The following is a 23,840-nucleotide window of genomic DNA, read 5'->3' on the forward strand; positions in this document are numbered from 1 at the left end:
GGCCCCGACCCGCGGTCCGCAGCGTCGGCACCCCAGGCCTGCGGCCTGGAGGTGCCTCGCTGGCCCCGACCCGCGGTCCGCAGCGTCGGCACCCCAGGCCTGCGGCCTGGAGGTGCCTCGCTGGCCCCGACCCGCGGTCCGCAGCGTCGGCACCCCAGGCCTGCGGCCTGGAGGTGCCTCGCTGGCCCCGACCCGCGGTCCGCAGCGTCGGCACCCCAGGCCTGCGGCCTGGAGGTGCCTCGCTGGCCCCGACCCGCGGTCCGCAGCGTCGGCACCCCAGGCCTGCGGCCTGGAGGTGCCTCGCTGGCCCCGACCCGCGGTCCGCAGCGTCGGCACCCCAGGCCTGCGGCCTGGAGGTGCCTCGCTGGCCCCGACCCGCGGTCCGCAGCGTCGGCACCCCAGGCCTGCGGCCTGGAGGTGCCTCGCTGGCCCCGACCCGCGGTCCGCAGCGTCGGCACCCCAGGCCTGCGGCCTGGAGGTGCCTCGCTGGCCCCGACCCGCGGTCCGCAGCGTCGGCACCCCAGGCCTGCGGCCTGGAGGTGCCTCGCTGGCCCCGACCCGCGGTCCGCAGCGTCGGCACCCCAGGCCTGCGGCCTGGAGGTGCCTCGCTGGCCCCGACCCGCGGTCCGCAGCGTCGGCACCCCAGGCCTGCGCATTTTCAGCTGCTTTTTGAGAATTATAAAATGTGGAGAACTGCAGTGCGTTATTTGAACTCTTTATTGCAGCTGCAGTAATGTTAATCTGCTGCTCCTCCCTCTTGCCATGGTATATTAGCCTCCACTGCTCGTTTTGTGGTTTTCACCTCTCAATCTCTCAATTGTACAAATTTCCTCCAACCATGCTCCAGCGGGCCACAGTCGGTCACATTGTTGTGATAGTTAGTACAGCATGGTCACAGGCGTCCCAGCCACCAGGCAAGGACAGACGGTGGACTGGAGTGCCGGGTGGGGAAGGGGAGCCACCACGGGGGGGGGGGGGGGGAGAGCCCACCTTCCCACCTTCCCACCTTCCCCCGCCAAATTGTGTGACCCCCTGTGGTGAACTGGCTGCAGCATAGACGCCGCGCCAGTTCATCCCCGCAGCTCCGCCTGCATAATCTTCCGGCAGGCAGGGCTATGGCAAGATGGCGTCTGAAGCCCTGTACTGGAGACTATTTGTGTCTCCAGTACAGGGCTTCGGGCGCCATCTTCCCGTAGCCCTGCTATCTGCCTGTCTGCAGGAAGATCGTCGGGGGAGCTGTGCCCAGGGAGAGGAGTCTTCTGCAGGTGAGTAAATACTTTACTTTGTATAGGTGATTATACATTCAGTGAAACACTGCCCACATTAGGATTATTTCCTGGGGAATGCTGGCCACATTACGATTATTTCCTGGCGAACGCTGGCCACATTACGAATATTTTATGGTGAATCATTGCAGTCAGGGGCGTAGCTTGGGGTGGGCGGGGTAGGACATGTGCCCCCGGGCGCTGGGTCCCCAGGGGCGCCCAGACGTGACTGTGAGTTTTTTTTTAAATACTGTATATATTTAATTATTTTCCTGCGGAGAGCGGAGAGCAGGGTGAGCGATAGGCAGAAGACTTACTCTATTCCCGCCACATAGAGTGATCTTTGCTCTGCTACTCTGGTCTATTCTAGAATAGAGTATAGGCCTCTTACACAGTAAGACGTTGCGTTTGATGCAACGTTAAGGTCGCATAACGTGCCCATTGAAAGACTATAACTTGGACGTTATTTAGCAGTGCGCTTTGTGCACCGTTTTTGTCGCACAGTGATAGAACGAAAACAGCGCATGCGTAAAAAAAAAAGAAGAAAACATTACTGAGCATGTGCAAACAGTCTAACGTAGCTAAAAATGTGTATAACGCATAGCATGCAGCACTTTCATTTAACATGCAGCGTTAGACACCAACGCAACGTCTGCACTGTGAACAGCCCATTGAATTTTCATTGCTGTAAGTTATTGTGCGTTACATGTTGTTGTAACGTGCGACTTTAACGTCGCACTGTGAAAGAGCCCTAGGTCTTCTGCCACCTGCTCGCCGCTCCTATCTGGAGGGGGGAGCGAGAGAGCGGGGGAGCCCCCTGTGCCTCCCACTTCCTCTTCTCTCTGCTGCCACCCCTGCTGGGGGGCACCTGGCTACCTATTCTGGGGACTACTATACCCCTGACTACATATACTGGGACATATACTGGGACATATACCCCTGACTACATATACTGGGGACATATACCCCTGGCTACATATACTGGGAACATATACCCCTGGCTACATATACTGGGGACACATATACACCTGTCTACATTTACTGGGGACACATATACCTCTAGTTACATATACTGGGGACACATATTCACCTGGCTACATATACTGGGGACATATACCCCTGGCTACATATACTGTGGACATATACCCCTGGCTACATATACTGTACAGTACAGAGGCGCTCAGTGTGGTTTTGATGCTGTTAAGCTGTATGCTCCTTTTTTCATTGGCCTGATGAAGCGGGATTGAGCCCGTGAAACGCGTTGCCTATTTTTACTGTGGAGTATAAATAAATTGTTGTTTGACTGTTGATGCCACAGTCCTTCCTTTGTTTGCTTTGTCCGCATGGATGGGATAGGCCCACCACTGCCCCATCGGTTTTAAGCTCGTTTAAGTGACTTTTATTCTATTGGCGCCTCTGGAAAGCTTCTACATACCCCTGGCTACATATACTGGGACATATACCCCTGGCTACCTTTACTGAGGACACCTATATCCCTTGCTACATACACCCCTGGCTACATATACTGAGGACACATATACCCCTGGCTACATATACCCCTGGCTACATATACTGGGCACATATACCCCTGGCTACATATACCCCTGGGCACATATACCCCTGGCTACATATACTGGGCACATATACCCCTGGCTACATATACTGGGGACAGCTTTACACCTGGCTACATATACTGGGGACACCTATAGACCTGGCTACATATACTACGGGCCGCTATACACCTGGATACATATACTGGAGACACATATACCCCTGGCTACATATACGTGGACAGCTATACCCCTGGCTACATATACTGGGCACATATACACCAGGCTACATATACTGGGGACAGCGATACACCTGGTTACATATACTGGGGACACCCAGGGCTGCCATCAGAAATTTTGGGGCCCCTCAAACATCATCAGGCCTGGGCTCCCCCTCCTCCCTGGGCCTACCCACTGGCTGCTGTGCCCACCCACTAGACACCCCACCCCCATGTCTGTGCAAGAAGTGCGCAGCGGCAAAAAATGTGCATGGCTCCGACACTGATGAAAGCAGCATGCACAGCGTGATGTGGCAAAAAGTGGGCATGGCCATGGCATATTGTGGGTGGAGCCAAATACTAGCAAAATACAGGTAGTCCCCGGTTAACAAATGAGAAAGGGACTTGTAGGTATGATCTTATCCTGTATCCGTTCTCTTTTGCCCCCTCTTTTCTTCCTGTGCCTCTTTTGTCTGCCTCTGTTCCCCCTGTGCTTCTTTTATCCCCCTGTGTTACCTCCTGTCCCCTTCTTTCTCAGCTCGTCTACTTCCCCTAGCCAGGTATAGGTGCCCCTATAGTGCTGGAGCGCGGTGTGCTGGTTAGTAAGCCACAGGTTTGCAGCCAGCACATGCAGCCCTTCCAGCGCTTTGGAGGGGGGGGGGGGGTGCAGGGCCCCCAGAAGCCCTGGGCCCCTCACTGCAGTGTCAGTTGTCCCCCCTGATGGCTGCCCTGGGGACACCTATAGACCTGGCTACGTATACTGGGGACAGCTATACACCTGGCTACATATACTGGGGACACATATACATCTGGCTACCTATTCTGGGGACACCTATAGGCCTGGTTATTTCCACTGGGGACACCTATAGACCTGGTTACCTATACTGGGGGCACCTATTTTGGGGGAACTGCTGCCAGATTAACTGTATTTTTTAAACCTTTTACACCACTGCTAAGGTCATGTATATTTGGCCCACCCCCTTTTTTGGCGTGGCGTGCAGGTCCTGGCTTAGAAGGCACATTCATAGTCTTTGTCCCCGGGCGCTGAAAGCCCTAGCTACGCCTCTGATTGCAGTATTATAATTTTATGGTGAATCATTTCTGCGTTAATATTATTTTCTGGTGAAAGATTGCCTCATTACTTTTAGCTTAGGGTGAAACATTGCTGCGTTATTTTTATCTACATCAGGGGGGCACCACACGGGGGAGGGGGGGTGCCACAGGTTTTCTCGCCTGGAGTGACAAAATGGCTAGAGACGCCCCTGGGCATGGTCATATTAGTAAACAGTAATTACAGCCTGACTCGCTGAACCACATGGTAGCAGCAGCCAGCTCTGTAAGGGCGAGTTCAAATTGGGAGCACAAATCGTGAATTGATTTTGCTGCACAATTTAAAGTTTTTACTGTGATGTGAGTCCCGCTCAATAGAATGAGAATCACAGCTCCGCCCCATGCTAATGCCTATGAGAAGTGGGGAAAAAACTATGGATCACAGCCTAGGTCCAATTTGAGAGGGAGAGAGAGCAATAACTATAGAAATAAAAATAAAATAAAAACTAGCAATTGCAGCAGCTATCACAGACCACTAAAAGAAAGGCCTATTTGTGTGAAGAAATGGAGGTAAGATTTATTTGTTTGCTAAGTTGCATGGCCCTGCAGCGAGCAGTTAAAGCTGCAGAGTGCAGAAGTGAAAAATTGCATGGTTGCAAGGGGGGGTGTAAGTCTGTAGTCCTCAACTGGCTAAAATATTTGCTTTTGATTCCCCCCCCCCCACCCCTCCAGTGACTCTATCTGGGTTTTTGGACACTGTAAATCATTATTTTTTTTAAGTAATTGTGGCTGCAGGGATACTGTGAAGGTTTTAGACATTTGCCTATCGTTAGTCAATGGGGCATCACAATGTTTTGTGATGTTCAGCCACTCCTAATCACAGGCAACTGCTAACAAGGCTTTGTGCTGCCCATAATTATTCATACCCCTGGCAAATTTTGACTTTACGTTACTTTTATTCAACCAACAAGTAATTGATGGGAAATGACATAGGTGTCTCCCAAAATATAATCTGATGTACAAGAGGCATTATTGTGGGGAAAAATAACATACATTTAAACAAAAAGTGACCAGTCCAAAATTATTCATACCCTTCAAACTGTCAGTCTGAGGGGAAATCCAAAGTTCTATACCATTCCAAATAGTCCAAGCTGTTCTAAAGCATCCTAATTACCCTGATTGATTTGGAACAGCCTCAGGACCTACTACACTATATTGTCTCTCCCCACTCTTCTTGAACCAGACAATAAGGGCCCTCTCACAGTATAAAGCGTGTCGGAAGGGGGCAATCATTTTCCTGTGCACTTGTACTTTGCGATTGTGCCAGCAGTAAAAGTTGTATTGAATGGTGTTGTATGGCATTATGGCAGAAATGCCACATTCAGAGAATGGGATCAGCTGTTCTCGGGATCTGGGATCAGCGATGGTGTCCTTGCGGTTGCATGTGGCTCAATAATCAGATGGAAATTCATGCAGTGTGAAAGGGGCTGCATACTTCCTGTTGGCGTTTGGATGTGTTTGGAACTGAATAACCTCTGTATGGTGTAGCTGCTGGCATTATTCTGACATCCGTAGCAGCCAATCAGGAGCCAGATCTGCCTGACCAGGTTAGACTCCTGCAATGTGTGATGTGGAGGAGAATATATTCCTGCGATGGTGCTGTGCTCATACAGAGGTCATTCAGCTGTAACGAGCAACATAATGGCGGCTCAGGAAAGCCTCTGTTCTGTGTGTTTAGGTGGGAGCCGTGAGCGTCTCTAGTGCAGAATCAACACGATGACAGCAGACCGTGCTGAGCGAGAGGAAGATGGCAGCCCGGAGATTGTATCGAGCGGTAACATCTTGGGATCTTTTACGGAGAGCAAACAGACACGAGACCTGATTGTCAACTTGCAGATGTCCTGTATGGAGCTGGTGAGCAGAGAGGTGTGCGCGCAGAGGTTTAAAGGTGACCGAACCTGACTACGAATCACTAGATCCATATGTGTGTGACTACGGGACATAGTGAGTCTTGCTGATCCAGACTCTGTTTGGGGGTGGAGGTGGGATTACTGGGGTAATAGATTGAACTCTGCACTTGGGGATTAGGCAGGGGTAGGAGATAAGAAGCCTGTATGTCCATTGTCGGAGTCTCACCATCCTCTCTTCTTTTGTTGTAGTTATTATGGACTATTATCAGGAGCAGCCTCACCTTCTGGATCCACATCTAGGTAAGCTATTTTCATAACTGTCACAGGAGCCCTAGTGGTCAGACCGCAAATTGCCTTCCAATCGGTTTCAGCACACAGACCATGCAAGCTTTGGTTGCGATCTTTGCGCAGAAACAGACAGAAATTTGGGCAGCAGCCTGACCAGAAGGGAGCCTGTGAGGTACGGTAATTACAACTTTACACACTATTTCAGGGTATCTGCCACCACCACTGGTATGGGCCAGTGGACCCGACTGACTGGTCCTGCGAATAAAAATGGTTAAACGCACTCTATTCTGTCTAGATATTAACAATAGTAGTGTCTCTTCAGAGACCTGAGTTCAGTTTCTGTGTATGCTGAATAATAGGGTAGCGGAACAGTGAATGACTTTGATAAAGTCTTTATTCACGGCAATATAAATAATTAATATATACAGAAAATTATTAAAATCAACAATTATTGAGACATGAGATAACACAGTATGAAAGTAAAGGGGAGAAAAAACGGATACTTAGAATTCATGAAGAGGTGTCCTTTTGTAGGAAAACTTGTAAAGTTCTTGGTTTCAATCAAAGTTCAGAGTTCAGACCAGGTGGATGCCAGCATATCCTCAAGCTGGCACAGATGTGATCAAAATGGAGTTTCAGAGCAAAATTCAAAGTTCAGCAAGATGGCCGCCAACCATGTGTCCTCTGGCTGGCAGCAGACCATTCTCATATAGATGGAATTTGCAGGACTGAGCTGCCCGGGCAGCTCATTTCTTGTAATTGAGCTGAGTTCAGAGGTGGACTTCCAGGGTCGGCCCCTGGGCCGGATTATGGTAATCACATCTGGGCAGGGGCTTTCATCAGCCCCATAACCCTGACATTTTCTCTAGGCCGACCTACGCGGCCGGCACACAATTACATATTATCGATCCCCAGAACCTACCGATTAATATGATACCTTGGATGCGGGTGCTAGGGCATATGGTTACCGAGGGGCCCATAACTCCTTAACCGAAGGAGGTATGATTATGATTTGTATACCGAGACGTTGATCCAATTTCAACGGATCTGAATACACTCCTCCCACCTCTGGGTGATACTCGTTTTTCCTTTAATAAGCAGAAGTCATAATTCCCATGCTTCATCATTTTAACTCCTGGAGACAGTTTGTCTGGTGAGCAGGAGGAAGCCCCATTTGCTAGTCAATTCACATTGAGGTGTGAGCTGTGGGCTCATCCTGTCTTCCCCAAAGGCAGGACACTGGCCTTGTGGTTCTTAAAGAGACACTTAAGTAAAAAAGTAAAAATGAGTTTTACTCACCTGGGGCTTCCAATAGCCCCCTGCAGCTGTCCGGTGCCCTCGCAGTCTCCCTCCGATCCTCCTGGCCCCGCCGGCAGCCACTTCGTGTTTCGGTGACAGGAGCTGACAGGCTGGGGATGCGAGTGATTCTTCGCGTTCCTGGCCACAATAGTGCCATCTATGCTGCTATAGCATATATCATATACCATATAGCAGCATAGAGGGTGCTAATGTGTCTGGGAGCGCGAAGAATCATTCGCATCCCCAGCCTGTCAGCTCCTGTCAGCGAAACAGGAAGTGGCTGCCGGTGGGGCCAGGAGGATCGGAGGGAGACAGCGAGGGCACCGGACAGCTGCAGGGGCTATTGGAAGCCCTAGGTAAGTAAAACTCATTTTTTTTGTTTGTCTTAAGTGTCCCTTTAATAGCATCTGAGCGAGATCAGCTTGGTCAAACTGAGTTTTACACCTCTGGCTAAATTAGCAAGTCACAGGGCCAGTTCCCATGAAAAGATTCTGCTAACTATCTCCTATGAAGACAACAGAGACCCCCCAGGCTGGACTGCCTGGTATCCAGACATGAGATTCTGATTTGGCAGCGCAACGACAATCAAGGCAGGACCCCGGTTGCGTTTTCGTTTCTCATGGCTGTTCCGTGATAATAATCATAGCCAATAGAGTCAGGGCCAGCAAGGCACCTCCAGACCGCAGAGAAATGTTGCTAATGTTAACAGTGTGGAGCCAGTTGACACTTAACTTTGTAAACAGATCACTTTGTGAACCTGTCAGGGCCGCTATATCAGGATCATCGCTTCAAAGTGATAGGTTCAGATCAGGGTCATGGCTACAGAGTCATTGCTTCAGATCAGGTTCATGTTGTCAGGACTCCAGTCAGTGGCTCAGATCAGTCATGCCGTCGAGTCGTGGGTTCAGAACAAGGTCATGGCTACAGTGTTGTGGGTTCAGATCAGAGATGTGATTTTGTATGTGATTTTGTTCCTGAGCTTCGGCTGGAGTACACTTTTTAAGATGCTGACAAGTCTGGCCATGTGCTTGCACTCCGGGGGTCGGTAAACTTAAGGCACATACCCTCTACACAATTTCTACTATGATTTTTACAGCGACCAGAGCTTTTTTTTTTTTGAGTAATAAGCAATTTTTTCCGTGATCTTGCAACATGGGCACAGGCATGCGATTATGCAAACGTTTTGTGACGCGTGGCTAGAACTACGGTCATGGGGATCAGATCTTTAAAGTCCCCGACAACTCCTGTGCAAACTGCCACAATCGTGAACTCTTATACACCCCTAAGGTTTGCCATCTCGTGTACCTACTGGCAGGAAGATGGACCGGGGGGCGTGGCTTGGATCCATCCTCCTGCGTCGTCAGGGGAGTATTCAGCTTTACAATAGAGAGAAACAAGTGGAGGAGGATTCCAACAGGGCATTACCTTTTTATTCTTGATTTGTGAAATATATATTTAAATATATTTTAAAGTACTTAGAAACTGTCCAAAGACAATTTGCCTATCAATGTGCAGTAATGGCAAAAGATGTTCTGCACTATGTCCATCCGGAAAGTGACAAAGGACCTAACAAAGACGTAAGGACACTGAAATGTGATGTCAGTCCTCTGGCACGCCAACAGTGTAAGGCATCTTTGATCCAGCATATGGACCATCGGAAGCTGGTAACGGCAGGCCATGGCACCGGGCAGACAAACTGTGCAGGACATCTTCGCCATTCTGGTGCATTGATAAGCGAACTGTCTTCAGGCATCTAGTAAGTGCTTTTCATCTTTTTTATGAATTGTGAAAATAAAAGGTAATACCTTATTGGAGTAGGGCTGCACGGTTTTGCGGTTTTAAACTGAAACCGCGGTTTGTGTGAAGACTATCAGTATCCGCGGTTTTCAGAGTGCCCGCTATCTGTACGCTTGTACGCTTGGCCGCATGGTCCACCTACCGCTGCGCTGAGGAGATCCACTGGCCAGAAGCAGTGCATATTTATGATTAATGAGCCGGGCAGCAAGGGGCGGATCCACTCGAGGGAGCGGCACACAGCTTTACCAATCTCTGGATAGCAATGGAATGACGGAAGTGGTAGGTGGAGCTGTATGCTTTGTACAGCTCCGCCTACCGCTAACGTCATTCCATCACTATCCATCCAGCGATTGGTAAAGCTGTGTGCCGATCGCTCGAGTGGATCCGCCCCCACTGCCCGGCTCATTAACAATCATAAATATGCAGCGCTTCTGGCCAATCAGTGGATCTCCTCGGCACAGTGGTAGGCGGACCATGCAGCCAAGCATACAGGGCACAGCGGGCACTCTGAAAACTGCAGATACTGACGATCACCAGATCGTCTTCACATGAACCGCCCCCCCCACTGCCCTCACATGAACCGCCCCTCACTGCTTGGCTCTTAAGCAATCATCCGCCGCACATTGTTTATTATTAAGCCCCCAGCCCAGGGTCATCATAGAGGACTTAGTTCACAGCAGGCTAATTGTGCATTGCCTGAAATACAATGCACAGCTAAATGGTCTGACACAGAGCCCGCCACAGCTAGGCTCCACCCCCCCTTTGCCGCCATCATACGCTCCAGATCATGTTGTTCAGCCCCCTGCCATCAACCTGACAGAACCTGACCCCGCCCTCATACACGGGCCATGCATGCTAAAGCTTGTTTTGAAAAAAATTGTGGAAAAAAAAATCTTAATCGCAATTTCTGAGAGAAAAATCACAATTTCAATTATTCCCTAAAATCGTGCAGCCCTATATTTGAGTGCTCATTCTTTGCTGTAGTGTGTGATCAGAGCTGGACTTTGAGGAGCAGGACAGAGCAGGCATTACAGTGGGCTCATATCTCTATCTCTATCCCACATCGTTTGCTTATTTGAAAACTTACAATGGAACTGAGATTTTTGGGGGCAAATCGTATGTCTCAAGACAATAAGCTGGCATCCCAGGGAGTGCTCTGGCAGTAAACGGACATCCCAGGAAGTGCTCTGGCAGTAAACGGACATCCCAGGGAGTGCTCTGGCGGTAAACGGACATCCCAGGGAGTGCTCTGGCGGTAAACGGACATCCCAGGGAGTGCTCTGGCGGTAAACGGACATCCCAGGGAGTGCTCTGGCGGTAAACGGACATCCCAGGGAGTGCTCTGGCGGTAAACGGACATCCCAGGGAGTGCTCTGGCGGTAAACGGACATCCCAGGGAGTGCTCTGGCGGTAAACGGACATCCCAGGGAGTGCTCTGGCGGTAAACGGACATCCCAGGGAGTGCTCTGGCGGTAAACGGACATCCCAGGGAGTGCTCTGGCGGTAAACGGACATCCCAGGGAGTGCTCTGGCGGTAAACGGACATCCCAGGGAGTGCTCTGGCGGTAAACGGACATCCCAAGGGTCTGACATCTCAGGATGCTCTGGCGGAAAACGGACATCCCAAGGGTCTGACATCTCAGGATGCTCTGGCGGTAAACGGACGTCCCAGGGTGCTTCATAAGACCAAAGCTGTAAGCAGCTCCCTACCAAATAAAGTGCAACATGCTCTGGTAGTGGAACTTTCACCCAGAAGTCCAAACATGTAGCAAAGGAGTCTTGACCTGGCATTGCCTTGCAGTAAATATCAGCTCTTCTATTGAGGAATCTTGCAGGATACAGCAAAGGTCAGCAACAATGTGACATTTTGAGAAGAGCCTCCTCTCTTTCTCAAGCTTGCTAGCCCACTAAACATCAGAACAGCAAATCAGCCTTCAATGGACAGGGACCAAACAGAGTGCCTGGAAACCTGAAGGCCAACCAACCAAATTACTGTGGGCAGTCATATCACAAGATCCCTAATAAACTGATGGATAACGAACAATGCGGGTTTTATGCACATGTGCCCACGCATGTGTATATTGCTTATTTGTTTTCCGGCACAGTCGTGAGTTTTTTTACGCATTTCATGCAATGTTTTTTTTAACTTCCCGTATGCCACACCTTCCCTTTGGTGATTGGTGATTTGTTTGTCTGCAGTTCCCCATCAGGTCTGTTTTGGGCTGATAGTTTGGGAGCTGTGATGTCATTTTGACAGTCAATTGTGGTTGGTTGTCCTTCGGACACCCAGGCACTTTGATTGGTCCCTGTTCATTGAAGGGGACTACATAAGGCTGATTTGCTGTTCTGATGTTTAGTGTGTTAGCAATCTTGAGAAGGAGAGGAAGCGCTTCTCGAAACATCACATTGTTGCTGTCCTTTGCTGTGTCCAGCAAGATCCCTTAATAAAGGAGCTGATCTATACTGCAAGATGGTGCCAAGTCAAGACTGCTTCTTTGCCTCCCAGGGTGCTCTGGCAGTAAACTGGCCTCCCAGGGTGCTCTGGCAGTAAACTGGCCTCCCAGGGTGCTCTGGCAGTAAACTGGCCTCCCAGGGTGCTCTGGCAGTAAACTGGCCTCCCAGGGTGCTCTGGCAGTAAACTGGCCTCCCAGGGTGCTCTGGCAGTAAACTGGCCTCCCAGGGTGCTCTGGCAGTAAACTGGCCTCCCAGGGTGCTCTGGCAGTAAACTGGCCTCCCAGGGTGCTCTGGCAGTAAACTGGCCTCCCAGGGTGCTCTGGCAGTAAACTGGCCTCCCAGGGTGCTCTGGCAGTAAACTGGCCTCCCAGGGTGCTCTGGCAGTAAACTGGCCTCCCAGGGTGCTCTGGCAGTAAACTGGCCTCCCAGGGTGCTCTGGCAGTAAACTGGCCTCCCAGGGTGCTCTGGCAGTAAACGGGCCTCCCAGGGTGCTCTGGCAGTAAACGGGCCTCCCAGGGTGCTCTGGCAGTAAACGGGCCTCCCAGGGTGCTCTGGCAGTAAACTGGCCTCCCAGGGTGCTCTGGCAGTAAACTGGCCTCCCAGGGTGCTCTGGCAGTAAACTGGCCTCCCAGGGTGCTCTGGCAGTAAACTGGCCTCCCAGGGTGCTCTGGCAGTAAACTGGCTTCCCAGGGTGCTCTGGCAGTAAACTGGCCTCCCAGGGTGCTCTGGCAAAATGTATTATAAATACATACTTGCCTAAGAAGTGGTAAGCCTCTGGATCTTAATGAAGCTTTCCTCGCTGTCCTATGGTCCCCTGTTGCCGTACGTGGACTCTTCAGCTGATTAGGTCTGCACTCCTCTTCTTGCATGTGGCCTGTCCTGTGCCATAGCAAGAGTGGCTTATGTCACAGGCGCAGTATGGCCACACTCATGCTTGAAGAGGGTTGTGGTCCTGATCAGATTACAGACAAGCTCTTATTAGTAGTCTTTGGAGGGTCTGCCCTCAGCGATGGGGGACCAGAGGACAGCGAGGGAAGCCTCAGTTTGACAGTCGATTGTGCATCCCAGGGTGCTCTGACAAACCAGTGTTATATATTTCATGTCTGATCAGCTGTTTTTTGCAGGTCAAAACATTTCCCACACTCAGCATATCAATGTCTTTTTACCAGTGTCAGATATTTCATGGCTGAGCAGCTTATTATTGCAGGTCAAAACATTTACCACACTCCAGCACAGCAATATGTCCTCTCATCAGAGTAAGAGATTTCATGTCTGGAGTGTGGTAAATGTTTTGACCTGCAATAAGCTGCTCAGCCATGAAATATCTGACACTGGTAAAAAGACATTGATATGCTGAGTGTGGGAAATGTTTTGACCTGCAAAAAACAGCTGATCAGACATGAAATCTCTTACTCTGAGAGGACATATTGATATGCTGATCAGCTTATTATCGTAGGTCACAAAATGTCCCATACTCAGCATATCAATATGTCCTCTCGCCATTGTGAGATATTTCATGTCTGATCAGCTCAATGTTGCTAGTCAAAACATTAGCAACACTCAGCATATCCATGTATTCTCACCAGTGTCAGATATTTCAGCTCTGGCAAGCTTATTATTGCAGGTCGAAACATTTCCCACACTCAGCATTTCAAGATGTCCTCTGACAAGCGTCATTAATATGCTGAGTGTGGGAAATGTTTTGACCTGCAATAATAAGCTGAACAAACATGAAATATCTGTCTTCTCACCAGTGTCAAATATTTCAGCACTGACTGGGAAATGTTTTGACCTGCAAATATCAGCTGGTCAGTGCTGAAATATTTGACACTAGTGAGAAGACATTAATATGCTGAGTGTGGGAAATGTTTTGACCTGCAATAATAAGCTGAACAGACATGAACTATATGACACTGTTGATAATACATTGATATGCCAAGAGTGGGATATGTTTTGACCTGCAACAATAAGCTTGTCAGAGCTGAAATATTTGACACTGGTGAGAATACATGGATATGCTGAGTGTTGCTAATGTTTTGACTAGCAACATTGAGCTGATCAGATATGCTGAGTATGGGACATTTTTTGACCTGCGATAAGCTGATCAGCATATCAATATGTCCTCTCATCAGAGTAAGAGATTTCATCTCTGATCAGCTGTTTTTTTTGCAGGTCAAAACATTTCCCACACTCAGCATATCAATACATCCTCTGAGTGTCAGATATTTCAGCTCTTACAAGCTGACACTCATGAGAGGATGTATTGATATGCGGAGTGTGGGAAATGTTTTGACCTGCAATAAGCTGAACAGACATGCTGAGTGTGGGAAATGTTTTGACCTGCAAAAAACATCTGATCAGGCATGAAATCTTACTCTGGTGAGAAGACATATTGATATGCTGATCAGCTTATCGCGGGTCAAAAAAATGTCCCATACTCAGCATATCAATATGTCCTCTCGACCATTGTTAGAAATTTCCTGTCTGATCAGCTCAATGTTGCTAGTCAAAACATAAGCCACACTCAGCATATCCATGTTCTCTCACCAGTGTCAGATATTTCAGCTCTGACAAGCTTATTGTTGCAGGTCGAAACATTTCCCACACTCAGCATTTAAATATGTCCTCTAACAAGCGTCAGATATTTCATGTCTGTTCATCTTATTGCTGGTCAAAACAGATCCCACTCTTGGCATATTAATGTCTTCTCACCAGTGTCAAATATTTCAGCACTGACAAGCTATTTGCAGGTCAAATCATTTCCCAGTCAGTGCTGAAATATTTGACACTGGTGAGAAGACCTTAATATGCTGTGTGGGAAATGTTTTGACCTGCAATAATAAGCTGAACAGACATGAAGCATATTGATATGCTGATTGGGAAATGTTTTGACCAGGAACTTAGATATTTCAGCTCTTACAAGCTAAGTTCCTGGTCAAAACATTTCCCAATCAGCATATCAATATGCTTCTTACCAGTGTCCGATATTTCACATCTGATCAGCTTATTATTGCAGGTCAAAACATTTCTCACACTTAGCATATCAATACATCCTCTCATGAGTGTCAGATATTTAAGCTCTTACAAGCTGAGTGTGGGAAATGTTTTGACCTGCAAATATCAGCTTGGCAGTGCTGAAATATTTGACACTGGTGAGAAGACCTTAATATGCTGAGTGTGGGAAATGTTTTGACCTGCAATAATAAGCTGATCAGACGTGAAATATCTGACACTGGTAAGAAGCCTATTGATGTGCTGATTGGGAAATGTTTTGACCAGGAACTTAGCTTGTAAGAGCTGAAATATCTAAGTTCCTGGTCAAAACATTTCCCAATCAGCATATCAATATGCTTCTTACCAGTGTCCGATATTTCACGTCTGTTCAGCTTATTATTGCAGGTCAAAACATTTCCCCCTCTCAGCATGTTAATATGTCCTCTCACCAGTGTCAAATATTTCAGCACTGACAAACTGATATTTGCAGATCAAAACATTTTCCACACTCAGCATTTCAATATGTCCTTTAACAAGCATCAGATATTTCATGTCTGTTCAGCTTATTATTGCTGGTCAAAACATTTCCCACTCTCTGCACATCAATGTATTTTCAGCAGTGTCAGATAGTTCAAGTCTGGTCAGCTGATTATTGCTGGTCAAAACCTTTCCCACTCTCTGCACATCAATGTATTTTCAGCAGTGTCAGATAGTTCATGTCTGTTCAGCTTATTGTTGCTGGTCAAAACATTTCCCACTCTCTGCACATCAATGTATTTTCAGCAGTGTCAGATAGTTCATGTCTGTTCAGCTTATTGTTGCTGGTCAAAACCTTTCCCACTCTCTGCACATCAATGTATTTTCAGCAGTGTCAGATAGTTCATGTCTGTTCAGCTTATTATTGCTGGTCAAAACATTTCCCACATTCAGCATATCTATGTCTTCTCACCAGTGTCAGTTATTTCCGCTCTGACAAGCTATTTGCTGGTCTAATCCTTTCCCACACACACACACCTTTCAATGTTTTCGCAAGTGTCAGATATTTCAGCATTGATGAGCTGATATTTGCTGGTTAAAACAATTCCCACACTTAACAACATATCAATATGTCCTCTGACCAGTGTCATATAATTCATGGCTGATCAGCTTATTATTTCAGGTCAAAATATTTCCCACACTCAGCATATCAACATGTTTTCTCACCAGTGTCAGATATTTCACATTTGCTGGTTGAAATGTATCCCACACTCATCTGACACTGATGAGGGGACCTATTGATATGCTGTGTCTTGTCTGATCAGCTTATTATTGCAGGTCAAAAAGATTTCCTACATTCAGCATATGATGTCATCAGTTTATTTTCCCCTCTGGTTTCCTTTAAGTAATACATGTATTTATACAGACCTATGTATAAGACCTGAAACGGAGACAACTGAGGAGAATAGGATGAGTGACAACTGGGTCATCCGCAGACCAGCAGCACAGTGCAACAAATAATGTCTGATGATCGGTTTTCATTCATGTTTGGCTTTCTGTTTCTTACAGGCAGCATGTTGGAGCTCTCTGGCTACTTCTTGCCATCTCACTATCAATTGTTTACAAAAAGGATATGTTGTGGCGAGTGCACTCAATGAAAAAAGCCGTGAACCATATACAAAAAAGATGGTGCAACATCCAGAATTAGTAAGAAATATCATTCAATTATATCAGGAAGAAGCAAAGCATTCCAGGAGCAACCGATCCACTATAAAACTTGAACTTTTAATATACTTCTTTGTAAAAAAGACATTGGTAATCAACGGCTAAAAATTCAAAAAATACAAAACAAGTAATACTTAGCAGGTCACTGCAGATGTTTTAGAGGTGCGGAGGTGAAGTCGACGGCCGTTTCGCCCCACAATGAGGGCTTTCTCGAGATCTCACTAGCAATGTTCCCCTTTGTAACATGGCTTTATATCTACGTCAACAAGGAGATGACATCATGGCCAATCAGTACTATAGAGAGAGGAGGATTTCTGCAGGAATGCCACATTACTGCAACTTGTCATTTTAGCCCAATCACAGAACTTAGAAGCATTGGACCAATCAAAGAATGGAGAATTATTTCAGCGGAGTGTGTTCCAGTAAATATTCCTGTACATTCCGCTCATGATGATGAAATTCAGTCTCAGTGGAACCTTCCCTGGGACATCTGCCCTGTCCACAAAATAAAGTTCCAGTTTTGCCCTGTAACATGGATAGTTCAGAATCCTTCTCATAAAACTTGAAAAATGATGTTCCTGAGGTCTTGTCTGATGTCCTGGAGACCTCTGAGTTCCTCCCAAAGGGTGCAGAACTTGTAGGAGATGTCTCCTGCCCCTCAAGTCCTTCTGAGGTGTTGCCCACTTCAGTAGGCATTGCTGTTGTGCTGACTACCTTTGCAGCTCTGGTGGAGCTTCACTCATATGTAGTCAATGATGATATTATTGTCACAGAGATTTCTAGGTTTGAGTCCAAGCCTTCTTTTGAAAGTCCAGTGCTTGAGACCACTGCTCGTGGTGATTCCCTGCCCAGTTCTTGGTTTTGGTCTTGTCGTAACGGACTCTGAGGTTGGCAGTTCCTCGACGTGTCCGGAGGTTCCCCTTGGGCTAGTGTACCCCGATGGGCTTTCTGGGTCACAGAACACAAGTGTGTCTCGGTTGCCAGCCTGCTCAGATGCTTCCTTGGTGGAAACCTGTTCTGATGTTGCCTGCCTGCATGCCCAGAGTTGGTCCCTGAAGGCCCTGGTCCTGATGCTTGTCCTGGTAATTCTGAATCCAGAATTGTCATTGGTTCCATAGGGGTTCTTGATAGTTCTCCGTGTGAGCCTGGTGACCGTTCTGCCCTCCTGGGATCTCTGCGGAGCTTCAAAGTGTTCTGGGAGATCCTGGGAGAAATATTTCCTGGTACCTTGGATGAGATCAGCAGTGGGTGCTTTGTGGAAAGGGACACTTCGAATGGGTATTGTGGCAGGTTTGGTATTTTTGGACTGTCCTTGGAAGGTGGTGGGCATGGCTCGGTGGGTGTCGATGGCTTCTTCTCTGGCATTCACAGTACTGATGGGTGTTACGCTGAGACTTGTGGTACTGATGGGCATGTTTCGGTGGCTTCTCCTTCCGATGAGGTCTGTTTCGGGTGGGCTGACTCTGGAATTGGGCCTTGTCGGGCTGCCCCAACCTTCATGAGTCTTCAGTTAGTCTTTTGCAAATATCAGTTTAGAGGCTCGTCTGGAATCCGACCCTAGAGGAGGGGGTACTGTAATGATCCGCTCAGCTGGATGCACTGGCAGACCGCTGTTTGACCATTCCTCTAGTCTGTGGGCTCCAGGTCTCTGCAAGAGAGACCTGTCTTTCCATTACAAGTTTCTGGTCTGTTCTGCTGCTGAGGAATTTGCATACACTCGTTATGCAAATCCCCTACCTGCCTCCTTTGATGTCTGGCAGTATAAAGAGCTATGTTTCCCAGAGTCCTTTGCTGGTCATAAGGGTTAGTCCTGTGGAACACTCTTGGAGTGTCAGCCTTGCTCATTGTTTGAAGATTACTTTAGAGTAATTCCTGGAACTGCACTAGGCAGATTCCCTAGTGCAGTTAGGATTGCATATCTGTTTTGTTTGTCTGTTGTGATTGTTCTGTCCCAGCGGTGGTCGCCAGGAAGTCATTCTGATCTTTGTTCTTGGAGTATAGCTGGAGCAGCGGTTGCTACCAGCTATCTCCTCTAATCTGTATTGCCTGGATCGCACTCGCCTTGCGCTAGTGCTGTGGATCCGTCTCTCTCACTTATTCCTGTTTTCGTGTATCTGTCTTGTCTGCTACGAACGCTTGCTGGAGGCTCGGTGAGGTAACCGTTAAGCAAGCGCTCGCGTCCTCTGTTTCATGTTTGTCTGTCGGTGGTTAGTTAGGCGTGCTTGTCTCTGTTGTGCTTATCACACGGAGACCACGCATAAATGCGTGCACTGTTGCGAATGAGTGCGGTGTTCGCGTTTAGTTAGCGTTTATTTTCCTTATCTTCTCATTGTATCATTTGCTGTGCCTTTGCTACTCTCGTGCTCTGCCTTGCTGTAGCCTTGTGTCACCTCTGGCAATCGCCTCTCTCGCGATTGCATTCCTACTTCATATCTGCTGTTGTGTATGCACCGTCGCGGGTTGGCGACTAGTTTGGTGCACACACATACAATCTGTCCCTGTGCTCATCCTCTTTCGCAATCGCTTCTCTTGCGATTGCGTTCTCACTTGGTTTCCTTTGTTGTGTGTCCGCCGTCGCAGGGTGGTGGCTAGATTGGTGGACATACATACATTCCTCATCTGTGCTTATTCGGTCTTGTGTCGCTGTTAGCAATCGCCATCTCTGGCGATTGCCTTCTCACTTTGTCTTCATGGTTGTGTGTTCATCGTCGCAGGCTGGCGACTAGTTTGGTGGACACACATACCCTCTGTCCTCTCTCTTTCAGGGCTATCTTGCCTTGCGTTTCTTCCCTTCGTGCAATTCCTGTCTGGCGTGTGTGGCAGGGTAGAGGAGCTGTTCCTTTGCACTCCACAGCTCCACCTGTCGACAGGAATTTCCCTCTACAGGTGCATTGCACCTTTTGCTGGGTTCCCTCAAATTACTTGCTTGTGGAGGATTTCCGCAATGTCAGCGCACGTCTTGTGCGCTGATCACGGAGAGAATTCCACAATCGTTACACTATGATTTTGGATGTGGGGATTCATCATTCTCTTTCTAGACCCTTATCTTAGCTACAGCCCTTATATATATTTTGCAACCATCTACGGAATAGTTCTTTATAAAAGGCTTGGTTGTCTGTTACAACACCATTTACTTTTGTCACTTATGTATTTTGCTAGGAACAAAGATACCTGAAGAATTAGTGGAGATTTTGATATCCGAGTCCTTCCATTCCCACTCTGAGGGACTTCAGTCTGAAGAGAATGGCTGGTTTACATGAAGATGACTTATATGGATCCTTAGAGATGCAGATCACACCTCATTTCTGATAATATAATACATGATGCACTAAACATGCCTGTTGTGCGGACAAGTCCAGGGTAATTGGTATCATCCCGATTCAATACTTCTGAATTAAGAGATAAAGGGAAGACCATAAGACCAAAGTGAGTAAAGTATGTAGGGTGTCAAGCCCTCATAAATTACTTTATGCAGGTGCAAAGGGTCTCCTTTAATCACAAGCTCCCCCCTTTGATGCCTGACTCACTGGATCGGGCAGCTAGACGGAGCCGAATGCACATCAGGGGTATAGGACACCCCTATGCCTCTCTGGCAATCTGCACGGCACTTTGTAATCCCGATCACCTCGTCATCAGTGAAGCCAATAGCCAGCTGCTGCTGCTCGAGCTGGGGCCCCACTGAATCCTAGCTCCACCCCTAAAGGACCAAAGTGCTGTTGAAAACAGTTAATATTTGTTTAGCATTTTCACATTAAAGGCCGGTTCACACGGGTGCTAAAGTAAGGAGCTTGGTGCTCCTCACTTAAAGAGAACCTGAGATGAGAAGCATCTCACGTTCCATGCTTACCTGGGGCTTCCTTAAGCCCCCTTGAGGCCACTCGTCCCTTACAATCTCCCCTGGTGGCTGTGGACCCTGGCAATTCAGCCCTTCATTGGGCATGCGCCTCCCTCATGCTCCTGTTCCTCAGCCACGGGAGCGCAATGTGCTCCTTTTCCCTCTCCCTGTTTATGGTAAAAGTTCAGTGAGCACCGTTTTATTTACCAAGCCCATGCTGCATCTGGTCTGCTCTTCCTCCTGGCATCTGCATGCTTTATGCCGAGATCCTTCAACTTCTGATGCGTGTCATGTCATCATGAGCCTCCAGGGGCAGCATACAGCACAGAGGAAGAGTAGACCAGATTCAGAGTGGACTAGGTAAATATAACTGCACTTTACAAGGAAGGGGAATCTGGCTATGGTGCGGGGTGGGGGTTCTATCATGATGCTTGTGCTGGTGGCCCGGGCCACTGAAGTTCTGCCCATGTGACTTTATAACCAGTTAGTGAAGCTTCCTCTTGTACCTTTAGAACAGTGTTCCCCAACCCTGTCCTCAAGTACCACCAGCAGAGCAGTGCATGTTTTGTGGAAATCCACACAGAAGTATTTCATCAGCTCTGCTGAGACACTAATTACCTCACTTGTGAATATGTGCCATTTCCTGCAAAACATGGACACTGGGTGGGCCTAGAGAACAGGGTTGGGAAGTCCGGACCTATAATATTTCTCTCCAAGGCAGAGAACACACTAGATGCGATTTTGCATGTGTCCGGACGGCAAAGCGCACACAATTCCACAGGCTATTGAAGTCATTAGTCTTGCTCTGGAAAACGCTCACCGTGTTTTGTGTTTGCGATTTTCCATGCATTTTTAAATCGCATATCTTTCTGCTTTTCCCTGCACGATGTGCACATTTGCATACAGTATATTCTGCCAGAAACGCAGAATTGCAGAATAGCGGCAAAGCTTTAGCAGAAAACGTAAAAGCCAACAGAGACCCGGAAATTGATGGGGAAAATGGCCCTGCAAGTGTGTTTCCTGCCTAAGCAGTGGAGAGGACTATTGTAGTCAATGTTATGAGTACTCACAATGCACAAAAACCTACAGACTGTGATAGGGAGGGGAGCCAAAATCAGAATGTGAACTCTGGCCATACACAGTACTATCCAACTGTACCACAAAATGGCCATACACAGTACTATCCAACTGTACCACAAAATGGCCATACACAGTACTATCCAACTGTACCACAAAATGGCCATACACAGTACTATCCAACTGTACCACAAAATGGCCATACACAGTACTATCCAACTGTACCACAAAATGGCCATACACAGTACTATCCAACTGTACCACAAAATGGCCATACACAGTACTATCCAACTGTACCACAAAATGGCCATACACAGTACTATCCAACTGTACCACAAAATGGCCATACACAGTACTATCCAACTGTACCACAAAATGGCCATACACAGTACTATCCAACTGTACCACAAAATGGCCATACACAGTACTATCCAACTGTACCACAAAATGGCCATACACAGTACTATCCAACTGTACCACAAAATGGCCATACACAGTACTATCCAACTGTACCACAAAATGGCCATACACAGTACTTTCCAACTGTACCACAAAATGGCCATACACAGTACTATCCAACTGTACCACAAAATGGCCATACACAGTACTATCCAACTGTACCACAAAATGGCCATACACAGTACTTTCCAACTGTACCACAAAATGGCCATACACAGTACTATCCAACTGTACCACAAAATGGCCATACACAGTACTATCCAACTGTACCACAAAATGGCCATACACAGTACTATCCAACTGTACCACAAAATGGCCATACACAGTACTATCCAACTGTACCACAAAATGACTGAATAAATAGAACTATCAAATCAGTCAGTTATTTGATTGAAACTTTTCTGTTCATCAAACAATGTTTTAATCAATCTTTTCTATGAGAAAATTGCTGCCATTTCAGTGGGTGCTCTACCTCTGTTTCTTATTTGGTATTACAATTTGAAGGATTTTTTATGCTTAAACATGCGATGCACCACCTCTGTTCACATTGCTAGTAAAAATAAACAAAATGTCTCGTTTCTTTGTAATAAAAAAAATAAATGTAATAAGATGTAAAAAACACATTTTAAAAACCGAAATAAAAACCATGAATAAAATGTTTTAAATACGATGTACCTTGTTGGTGGCATTCAATAATGAAACTAATAAAATCATCCTTGGGCCTGCTTTACATTGTCCAGGGCAGATCTAGATGAGAGTTTAAAAATGATGGGCTTATATTTCTTTACTCCAAATTCTAGTTTTTGCCTTGAGCCATATTAGGTTGCCTGGGTGTGAGTTTCTGTCTTTAGGTTGATGTAGATTTCCATGTGATTGACAAGGTTGGTGTTAATTGCAGTATTGTCCATATGGTCATTGATGCTATGCATTAAAGTGAGTCTGAAGCATAAAATAGAAAAAAAATGGATACTTGCGTAAGGAGGGGGAACGCTCTGGGTCCTATAGAGCCTTTCCATTCCTCTCCTCATCTCCGTGTTCCCCCGCAGGCTCCTCTGTTTACATCTCCACCGTGGGAGGTTTCGGGAGGCTTTGGGAGCCCGAGTGCTTTGGAAGACATGCGGCTCTGTACTGCACACGTGCGAGAGATGGTGCTCGCTCATATGTAGTGTGGAGCGGCCTGTCTTCTGGAGCCCAAGTGCTCCTAAAGACTTCAGAAGCCCACCCGCAGCAGAAGAAAAAGCAGTCTCCCATTGGCCATGGGATGGAGACTGCTAATGGGGGAGCCTTTTTTTTCATTATGCTATAGACTCCCTTTAAAGCAGGGGTCAGGAACCATTTTGTCTGAGAGAGCCATAAACACCACATATTTAAAAATGTAATTCCGTGAGAGCCATACAATATGTTTCAAACTGAGACAGTAAGGCTCACGTCCCTGTTTTTCATGGTGATGTGTATACAGTTGATCCTCTGGGCAGCGTAAGTGTCAGACAAGTCTTCAGCTTCTCTTGGGTTTCAGCAACATCAGCAATTTCCCAGAGGGCCAGACAGGAGAAATACTGACTAACAGCTCGTACAACTAGCTAGCTGACTTTGGAGTTGATTCACTTTGTAGGACGAGATTCCCACACTTTGATTGGCCCAATAGGCTGCCTGTCACTTGACAGGAAGCCTATTGGGCCAAAGTGCAGGGATCTCGTCCTACAACATCACTGGACTTGACAGGATCTAGAGTGGGACAATTAGAGCAGCCTTTAGTTTTGGGGTAGCATGAATAAGTTAGTAGTGCATACTACAGCAGTAGCGTGCCTACTTTGAAAATGTTACTTGCTCTGCCACACTAAGCTGTGCTGCTTGAGCAGTGTAGCTTAGTGAATCAATCCCCACTGATTTGTATGTGAGCCAGATGCAGCCATCAAAAGAGCCACATCTGGCTCCCGAGCCAT

General features: G+C 47.4%; 1 protein-coding gene across 2 annotated transcripts; it reads left to right on the forward strand.

The window, feature by feature from the left end:
* The first annotated feature begins 5,825 nt into the window (after positions 1–5,825).
* LOC137541177 (tubulin-specific chaperone D-like) lies at positions 5,826–21,616 on the forward strand. 2 transcript variants are annotated; one of them, XM_068262351.1, is made up of 3 exons: positions 5,826–6,031; positions 6,243–6,293; positions 19,686–21,616. In XM_068262351.1, the coding sequence occupies exons 1-3, from the start codon at positions 5,860–5,862 to the stop codon at positions 19,784–19,786; spliced, it is 324 nt and encodes a 107-aa protein (XP_068118452.1). In that variant the 5' UTR covers positions 5,826–5,859; the 3' UTR covers positions 19,787–21,616. The 2 variants fall into 2 exon arrangements, with proteins under 2 accessions (XP_068118452.1, XP_068118453.1); XM_068262352.1 differs by lacking the exon at positions 19,686–21,616 and adding an exon at positions 16,371–18,488.
* The last annotated feature ends 2,224 nt before the right edge of the window (positions 21,617–23,840 follow it).

This window comes from Hyperolius riggenbachi, chromosome 12 (assembly GCF_040937935.1).
Source record: "Hyperolius riggenbachi isolate aHypRig1 chromosome 12, aHypRig1.pri, whole genome shotgun sequence".
NCBI lineage: Eukaryota > Metazoa > Chordata > Amphibia > Anura > Hyperoliidae > Hyperolius > Hyperolius riggenbachi.